Below are 9,989 nucleotides of genomic sequence, written 5' to 3' on the forward strand. Positions count from 1 at the left end.
TGGTCAAAACAGCATGGTACTGGCACAAAGACAGACACACAGTTCAATGGAATCAAATTAAGAGTTCAGAAATAGACCCCCAAATCTACGGTCAATTGATTTTTGACAAGGCTCCCAAATCCTCCAAACTCATACAGAATAGTCCCGTCTATAAATGGAGCTGGGAGAAATGGATATTCTTACCCAAAGGAATGAAAGCTACCTCACACCCTATACAAAAATTAACTCAAAGTGGATGAAAGAGCTAAATATAAGAGCCAGTACCATAAAACTCCTAGAAAAAAATATAAGGAAACATCTTCAAGACCTAATCATAGGAGCTATTACACCTAAAATACAAGCAATGAAAGAATAGATAAACAGGAGCTCCTCAAGACTGAACACTTATGTGCTTCAAAGAAACTTTGTCAAAAAAGTAAAGTGACAGCCAGCTCAATGGGAGAAAATATTTGGAAACTGTATTTGATATCTAGTATATATAAAGAAATCATACAACTGAACAACAAAAGAACAAACAACCAATTATAAAATAGGCAAAAGATATCAATAGACATTTCTCCAAAGGGGAAATACAAAAGGCTAAAAAGCACATGAAAAGATGTTCACCTTCATTAGCTATTAGGGAAACGCAAATCAAAACCACAGTGAGACGTCTACTCAAACCTGTAAGAATGGCTATTTAACAATGAGAAAACCACAATGTTAGAGAGGACATGGAGAAAATGGAACCCTTATTCACTTCTGGTAGGAACATAAAATTGCATAGCTGCTGTGAGAGATGGTTTGGCTATTCCTCAGAAAACTAAATATCACGTTTCCCTATGGCCCACAATTCCACTGTCGGCATATATCCGGAGAGCTGAAAGCAGTGACATGAAAAGACACTGGCATACCAATGTTTATAGTGGTTATTCTCTATTGCCAAAAATGGAAACAATCCAAGTGTCTACAACAGACAGAGTGGATAAAGAAAATGTGGTATATACATATGATGGAATATTATGCAACAGTAAGAAGGAATGAGATCCTGAAGCATGCAACAACATGGATGAAACTTGAAGACATAATGCTGAGTGAAATAAACCAAACACAGAAAGATTGATATTAATTTCATTAATATGAACCACCTAGACTATGTAAACTCGGAGCCTTAAAATGTAGAATACTGGGGTCCTAGAGACCGAAGCTAGAGAAGAGGGAGCAGTCACCTAATAAGTGCAGATTTATTAATCTTGAGCTTAAATATTTGGGAACATATAGAAGTGATAAAGAAGATGAAACTGCAAGTAACTTTCGAGAGAGAGTGGTGCCACTGGTGATAAAACACAGTGGGTGCAGGAAAAGTGGACAGATATGAGATAACAAGAGGGAGCTGGGGCCAGATGATGGAAGGCTGTGTTTTTACCCTTTCAAGGTCTATATCTGCTCTTGCCATTGTTAGCCATCATTTCAGATCATAAAAAATTTATGAAAATGTAGTATGTACCCATACCTCTCATTAAATGTAGTTTTTACTACAAAAATCTAAAAAATATTTACAATTTTGATTTAGACATTACTTTGTTTTGAATAATACATTTAATTTATAATTGGGTATTTTTTTAATCAAATTATCCTGCAAACTTGGACAATTCCTAAGAAGTGAGAAAAATCTCACAATTGTTTTCAAGTATAATATAATTTTGCGATTATTAAATTTAACCATCACAAATTTGACACAGCATCATGTTTTTCACATTTGATAAAACATTTATTAATTTCAAAAATTTGGTAGTTTTCTCTTTGTATTTTTTGAGAATTTTCTTCTCTCCCAGATTGAAGAGGCCTCAGATTCACTGCCAATATTTCACCTAGGAGAGACCGAGGCATGGGTATTAAGAAGGAAGTTATTTTGATATTTTCAGATTTAAGAACCTGAACTTAGATAAGGTCAATAAGAATATAAAGAAAAGGATAAATTAAAGAGTTATTTTGAAAGAAGAATCAATAAAACTCGATGATTGATAGATTCAATTTGGTGAAGGTGATTTCAAAGCTGACATCAAATGTAGTTGTAATACTGAAAAAGACCTCTAAAAGAAATGGAGAATTTGTTTCGGTGTGTATGAGCATTCTGAGGTCCATCTAACAGGTATGGGGGAGGCAAATGAAAAATACTTTTAATGGGCTCTTCGAGAATTTCTACTAATGTAAACATTTTCCACAATTTTCTTTTGTACTGGTTTAAACTTCTCCAAAAATACATAAATGGAAATATCAATGAATGGATGATTGAATATATAAATATATAGCAACATTTCCATTTTACTAATAGGCTTCCTATGATACATCAAGTGAATGTAACCATAATTTGGGAAATGCTAGCCTAATGCAACATAAATATATTTTAAAGATATATTTATGTATCTAGCATGCAAGCTGCTACCTGAAAGCAAATTAGGTACTTGTAGAAGTTGCATCAAAACAATAATTTAAGGCCCTGGGAGTAATGTACTGCTTCTAATACCAAATGCATTCTTGCGTTCTGTAAGAACTGATTCAGTTTTCAAAAGCAGCTGACACTTTGGAAATGGTTTACTTACTGCAAAAAATCAGATTCTAGGTATTTCTCCATGCTTTTAACCTTCTATTCAAGACTCCCAACGTCTTGATATTCTTATTAGCATGAGTTTAGAAATCAGAAATACATGGAGAAAACTGCATAATCTTGATCTTTTCATGTTGAAACACACAGATACTGAAATAACATCATTAAGTTATAACTTTTAGGGGAAGACTAAATGAAATAATTGCATATAGGTGCTCAAATAGATTTTCCCATAATATATGATGCCATATAATTATCTGGTTTTAGAATCATTCAACACAAATGAATTTATTATATGTTTGGTGTCTCCACTGAGCTGCATTAATTGACTTGCATCCAATGAATAGAGTATGAAAAGGGAAAAATACTACACAGTGGAGAGACATGGTAAACACTATCTAAACCGACTGATCAAGGTAAGTTACATTAGTATCTTAGTCTATGACTTGATAAAAAATCTCTTCACCTTTGTGGCATTCATTCATAAAATCCATTCTCTCTGTTTAATCATGAGAATGCATTCAAAAAAGCCAAGTTGAAGTATGTTCTACAAAATATTGATAAATACTCTTAAAAAGGTCATAAGAAATAAGGAAAAAGCTGAAAAATTGTCACATGCTGGAAAAAACTTAAGTCAAGATGACTAAATTGAATTGGATTCTGGAACAGAAAAAGGATATTAGTAGAAAGTCTTGTGAAATATGAATAAAGTCTCTAGCTGAGTTAATAGTATTTTACCAATGTTAAATTCTTAGTTTTGATAAATATGTGATGATTACAGAAGATAACATTAGAGGAAGCTGGGTGAAGGATATATGGAACACTCTGCACTATCTTTACAGTCCCTGTCAATAGAAAATTCTTTCAAATAAGAAGTTTTTAAAAATAGCAAAATAATTTGAAATTATTTTCACATCCTATTTATGCCAGAAGATGAATGAAACAGTAGTCATATCTGCATGTTTAGCCTTTTCAATCCACTTTCCATTTTCTAATATGAGTAATTACTTCCTTGTGGGCAGAGATCTATATAATTAATCCACATAAGTGTTTTAACTATACGCTGCTCTTTTGGGTCAGAACATTTTCTTTTACATTCTTTTGTTGATTTTAGCAGGTAATAAAATGATCATTCACAAAGACACAAAGAATTTTTAATCTGGAAGAGACGATGGAGATAAAAATATTTAAATTTCCATTGAGAAGTAAAGGAACTATGGGGGAAGAATTTAGCACCTTTTCAAAGTCATAGTTAATAGGTGCTAGATCTAGGATCCAACTTTCCTGGTCCCCATAATGGCATTCTCTTTTCAGCCCCCCAATAATTAAGTATTTCTCCTATGTGTTTGCATTTTGCTGGCACATGGTCTGGTTTTTTGAAAATTTCCTAAGCTTTAAAATTTTAACTGTATATGCAGTGCTTCTCAAACTACAATCCACAGACCCATAAAGTATACAAACTTATTACTGACGTCTGCCAGTATTTGATTTTTTTTTAAGTTGTTTAAAGTATACCTTATGGTAGAATTTATAAACCTAGCTTTGCCATTTTTAATTGTGTCTCTTTATACCCCATTTACCAATGGACTCATCACCTTGTATGAAGTTGGTAATGAATGAGTTCAAGTGCAACAAAGGTCTGACAGATCTCTGGAAGTTTCAACCAACACACGCACAGTGATTAGTTTACATTATATTTCTAGCAAATATTCTCAAAAAAAATAGCACTTTCTGGAAACAGAAATGAAGAGCCACTATTTTTAATGTTTGATACATACTGCAAGAAAGTTAGTATAACCTAAGATATCTTACATTAATTAGTAAAAATAATGAACTATAATTTTAGGATACTTCTTAATGCAGAGTACAGCATTCTCCTGACTGAATGCCAGTCCAATAGCCACCCCCTGCCCCTTTTCTAGCATGTAACTCAGGGTAGTATGACACCTTCCCAATCTCCCTGAGGAAATCCTAATTGGTTCACACTAGCTGTTGGTAGCTGCATTTTTCACAAAGTAATATCAAGTTCAATGGGACACTCGAAAATTTAGAATAGGAAGTGGAAGATTAAGGGCAGCAATTTAAGAATGTTCATGAGGCAATAATAGTTTGCCACCCTCTGGAATAGGAGGAAAGAGATCTACCAGAGTACTTAGGGGAAATTGTCCTCCTTCCTATGAAGATACCAGGGGAGATGTTTACTTTTTCTCTTTCTGGACAATGCCATGCGTGGATGTGCTGCTTAGGATTTTTGTAGCCATCTTGCCATCTGCCAAGTGTAGAAGAGCCAGATAACAGCACGACCCTAGAGATTAAAAACCAACATCAATCAGTGTTTACTGTTACTTACAACCAAAGGCATCTTAACTGAAATATTTAGCTCAGTCACACAAAAATTAGCTATCAAACACACTGCTTACTCGCTGCTTATTTATGGTAAGGTGGATACTTTATTACAGAAAAACTAATAAGTAAATACAAGAATCAAGGAATTATTTAGCCTTAAATCCTTAACAAAATGAAAGGAGAATGGAAACAATGACCTAGATGTATTTTTTTTTTCATGAAATGATCCAAATAATTGTGTCAAAGGATGACTTTGCTGTAAAACAGAGGTCTGCCAAAGCCTTCAGTCTTTCCCCTGAGGATGAAATTAAGTGCAAAATACTCAGCACACTGCTTGGCACATATTATTTGTGATGCAGCTTATATCCACCCATTCTTTGAATATTGAAACTATTATCAGTCCTCCTCATCTCATTTTCTCTAGAAAGAATACTCACAAGAGATAAACTTCAAACTATTATCAGGAAGTGTTTAATTACACGGTTCCTGATGACGTTACGCTTACCAGTGAAACAAATGTATTATATATTTTATATATTATAGCAGCAACCTAAGGGTAAAGACATTAATGAAAGTTACAAGTAAACACTCTGATGCACCAAAGTAAATATTTAGAAAATGATAAAATTTATATTTCTGAGGAAAGGAACTATTAGCACAGCCATTAATATTATTGATGGAAGTTGTAAACTGACTTTTTGTTCAGAATTTCTGAAAATAAATTCTACGTGCTGTATCTGATAAGCTAATAGTACCAACTCTACCTTGAAAAGCTTCTCTTTTGGCAGTAAGAAAATGTAATTGAGTGAAGAACATAAGAAAAACAAGTCTTTTTCTTAACTTTATCAGTATGTGCACATATGCAGATGTTATATGTGAATAAGCCATTGTTTTTTCAATGGCTTTTATTCTTAATTGTTTAAAATGCACATGCTGATCATTCTTCTATTGGCAAGAAAACATTACTGGATTATAAATCAAATACTTCATGGAAGAACCAATAAATAGCAAAATATCCATATGTACATACTTAAATCGTCCACTTGGTCATTTCTTTTTAGTTTTCTGTGGCAAGATTGATATTTAGAATATCAACCTTTAGAATTCTTTTTTGTTTTCTTTTAATAAACAGTCACCAGCTAACAGGTAAACTAGTTACATATTGTAAGTTTATGATGAGTTCTTAGAATCAATGCAAAAATTTGGAGAAAACAGATAAAAGTCAAGAATCAGAGTCTACCCATATACCTACAAAGTAGAAACTACAGAATTGATGAATGTGGCCAATAGTTTTACCAAGACTAGCATTACTCAATAAATAGACTCCTTTATTTTCTTCCTTTAATGTTACATTCTGAGAAGGTAAAATAAACATGGGGAGGGGCATATATTCACAATCCTGAGGGCAAATAACTGCCATCAGGTAAGCACTGTGAGGCATACAGAGAATTAGAAGGCATACTCCTTGTTCTCAAAGAGGTTACAGTCTAGTGAAGTAGGTAGGAGAAAAAAAAGAAACAGCTCATGAAGGGTTTAACATCAACAATTCACATGTAATGAATAGCAGCAGAGGTTACTAACCCATAACCTGGGACCAGCTTGCCTTTTTAAATTTACTACCTAAAGCAAACCCCCTAGCGCTACTCCTTATCCAACCCAGCTTGTCCTTTCTTATTTCTATACTTTTATTCCCTGGTGGAAATTTCCTCTCCCCCTCCTTTAAATTTACCAAGTGTATTCCTTCTGCTAAACAAGCTGCTAGCCTTGCTCCTCATGCACCCCTGCTCCCTCCCCACCCCCCCATATTGACTACCTTGAAAATAAGCTTGAACCTGTGGGATTGCAGAGAGAAAACAACTCAGACTGGTGGGGATGGTGGGAGTCAACTTCAAACTCTTAATTATCCTAAATATCAATCTTGCCCCAGACCTCTCAACCGCCCTTCCCCTCATCTTGACTATCCAGGACCGAGAGAATCTCCTAACTAGGCAGTTCCTTCTCTACTGCTTCATCTCCCAACCCTTACAGACTCCAGGTGGTCTAATTACAGCAGAGGTAAACAGTCTGAACCAAGTGGTCCACAATCTCAGTAAATCCCTCACCCATTTCAGTGGAACCAAACCATCCTAATTACAACCTGAGTAAATTATTCACTCACCCCGGTGATCAACTCCCCTATCTTCCAGGGCTTTTCTTCCAACCTATTCTCAGCCCTTAGAAAGCTGGCTGTCCTTTCTTCTGAGTTTTACTTCCTCTGCCCTGCTACAGCATCCACCGAATAAATACATCCTTGACCATTTAACATGGCCCGGTAGGTTTTCATTTTTGTTTTTAACATATTAAAGCTCTATTTAACCATTCCCACCAACTATACTGATTAAGGAATCTGGTCCAAATAGCTTAAGGGAACTCTTCCTGTCAGGAATAGGCCTAACCCGTAAATGCACATGCCCTTCTTTTGGCACTGACGCTGCACTGCCCTGAACTATAATTATTCATTCTCTGTGTGTCTGCATATACATTTTTCTCAATCAGATTGCACTCTTTGGGAGAACTGAGTCATTCTAAATTTTTTTCTTTTACTATCTGTCTTAGCTTGTCAGGCTGTAGAGGTAAATACAATATGATGGGTTTTAGGTAATAACGGGAATTATTGACTCACGGTTTTGAGGCTAGAAGAAATGAAAACCCAAGTTTTGACTTTAACCCAAAGCCTGCAGTGTTCCTGTGCTGGTTGCCAGCAATCTGGGCCTTCCTTGGCCTTGCATCGCTGCCTCCTGTCACATGGCGATTTTTTGCTCCTTGTGTCTGTTCTTCCGGTTCCACGGACTTCCGACTTTTGGATCCTGCATGTGATTTTCGCTGACTTTTGGCTTCCGGTTTATCCATCAGAAATAAGGCTAAAACACACACATTTAAGCAATAAAATATTGATGCATATTTAAGATAGTCAACCTGTATAAGCCCTCCAGTAATTGGAATTAAGATCTACCTTCATTCAGTTGGGCCACGTCTTAACTAAAAAGTAACATCTTAAAGAGGTTCTGTTTACAATGGGGTCACAATCATGGGAATGCAAATTTAGATGAGTATAAGAGCATGTCTATTATGAGGTACATCATTTAATCTACCACATCATCTTCCACCCCAATCCCTCACTGCTATCACCGTGGCACCTATGGTCCCAGCCCACTGATCCACTACGGGTACTACAAAGTTTTGTCACATCCACTAAGCTTTAGGTAAGTATATAACTTGGTACATGGTTATTAGTCTTCATAAGGATGGAGTCCACTCAGACATTGGTCTCCACTGCCATAAAATAGAACTATGTCAAGATTTGTTTTCCTCAGTTTTTTGTTTTTCTGTTTTTTTTTTTTTTTTTTGGTGGGAGGGGTGTTTTTTGTTTTTGCTTTTTTTTTTGACAACACCTCTCAAGAATGACATGATAATGGAGAAATGGTCTCAAAACTGTATCCATCTGTTTTAACATGATCCAGCATTGTATAATCGAAATATCATTAACCATTCTTACCCTGTAACATTTCCTTTAATAACATTTTCTCTACCTTATAAATGCCCAATTAACTTTCTGGTTTGTATCTCCCAGTGTGCTTTTGTTCTGTAAGTAATATCTTCATACATTCCATGAGTAATATCATAATGTAAGTAATGCGTTATTCTTTATTTTATTGGTGTAGTCTTTAGAATACCTCACGAAACAGGCATAATGAGTTTGAATGTGTCAGCCTAGCAAATCTGTATGTTTAGGCAATTTGCTTTATACCTTTTTCTTTCCCCTCAGCTAATATTTAATAATGAGAAACCACAGTGTCAGTTTGTTTCCAGTGGCCTGCAGATCTAGCTTCTATAAAAGACTGTTTTCATTACTAAAAATTCCTTTAATATATTATTTTTACTTATACCATTTCATTAAAATAATCTCCCAGACAGTCAATATAATAAAAATTTCAATTCTTCTTTGGTCTTTGGATACAGGTTGAATATCTCAAATATGTATCAATATCTTATTGCTTAAATGTGTATGTTTTAGCCTTATTTCTGATGGATTTCTGAGAAGAAATATAGATAATCATTAAACTTTTAAGAAAGCCTAAATCTTTTTATATAAGAAGTTTTTTTTTAGCATGTCAAATATCCTTCAAAATAAGCATATTATTTCTTTTTTCTCTATTTTCTCAATGAGATACAAAGCGGTTTACTTGTTTGCATTCATATGTATATGAACTATTAACTGCACTTATTGAACGCATGTATTTCTACAGGAGCATATATTTGCTCAGAATCATTGTATACTTTGGATTTCTTTCTTCTCTATTTTGTGTTTGACTTCTTTGTAAGTGTATATTCACAGAGAAAATGCTTACATACAAATTGGAATGCACTCAACAAGGTTCTACATACATATATTCTTGCAAATTAAATCTCAAAGGGGACATCTGAAGAGAATGTGAACATATTCATGTAAAAATATAGCTTAGCTCTATCTTTTTCATCTTCAGCTAATCTCCTTTTTATACACAAATCATATGAAACTTGGAAAGGATGTTTCATTTTTATACATATTTTTAGTAAACAGATGCAGACTTTCTCATTGCCCTTTCTCTGTAAAAAATGTTAGTATGTTTACAATATATCAATTCTATCCTTTTTCTTTAGGTAAGAAGACATAGGCCCAAACAGTAGTTCATACATTAAAAAAAAAGTTAGGGATGATATACAGATCTAATTTATAAGCTCCTGCAAATATAACAGAAAGAAAATATTTGAATAAAGGAAATGGAAAGTTAGAAAATGTCTCCTGAGGTCATTTAAATTCTCTGATAGCAAAGCTGTGATTTCTTTTCATGGCATTCATTTTCCATTGCTTTCAAGGGTTCGAAAGTAATTTGATAAACTATAGTTAGTGAAATACTCCCTTTTTAATATCCTGATATTTTAATTTAGTCAAGAAATACATTATAAATGTAAAAAAGTCATCATATAAATGTCTCACTGTCTATTCAAAATAAAAAGAAATGAACAATAAAATAGA

At 34.2% G+C, this 9,989-nt stretch overlaps 1 protein-coding gene across 2 annotated transcripts in view; it reads right to left on the reverse strand.

Moving 5' to 3' along the window:
• The window catches only part of LOC143682722 (uncharacterized), a 32,931-nt gene extending 24,944 nt beyond the window's left edge, over nt 1–7,987 (reverse strand). Inside the window, exons 1-4 of one of the 2 annotated variants that reach the window (XM_077159245.1) lie at nt 7,926–7,987; nt 7,596–7,833; nt 4,790–4,892; nt 1,764–1,850 (exon numbers count right to left, since the gene is read on the reverse strand). In XM_077159245.1, coding sequence (XP_077015360.1) covers nt 1,833–1,850; nt 4,790–4,892; nt 7,596–7,822 — 348 coding nt within the window. In that variant the 5' untranslated portion in view covers nt 7,823–7,833; nt 7,926–7,987 and the 3' untranslated portion in view covers nt 1,764–1,832. Of the gene's footprint in view, nt 1–1,763; nt 1,851–4,789; nt 4,893–7,595; nt 7,834–7,925 lie in introns of those variants that run through there. The other variant, XM_077159246.1, reaches the window with a different exon arrangement.
• Nucleotides 7,988–9,989: the final 2,002 nt, after the last annotated feature.

The sequence above is a fragment of the Tamandua tetradactyla genome, chromosome 5 (assembly GCF_023851605.1).
Source record: "Tamandua tetradactyla isolate mTamTet1 chromosome 5, mTamTet1.pri, whole genome shotgun sequence".
Lineage (NCBI taxonomy): Eukaryota > Metazoa > Chordata > Mammalia > Pilosa > Myrmecophagidae > Tamandua > Tamandua tetradactyla.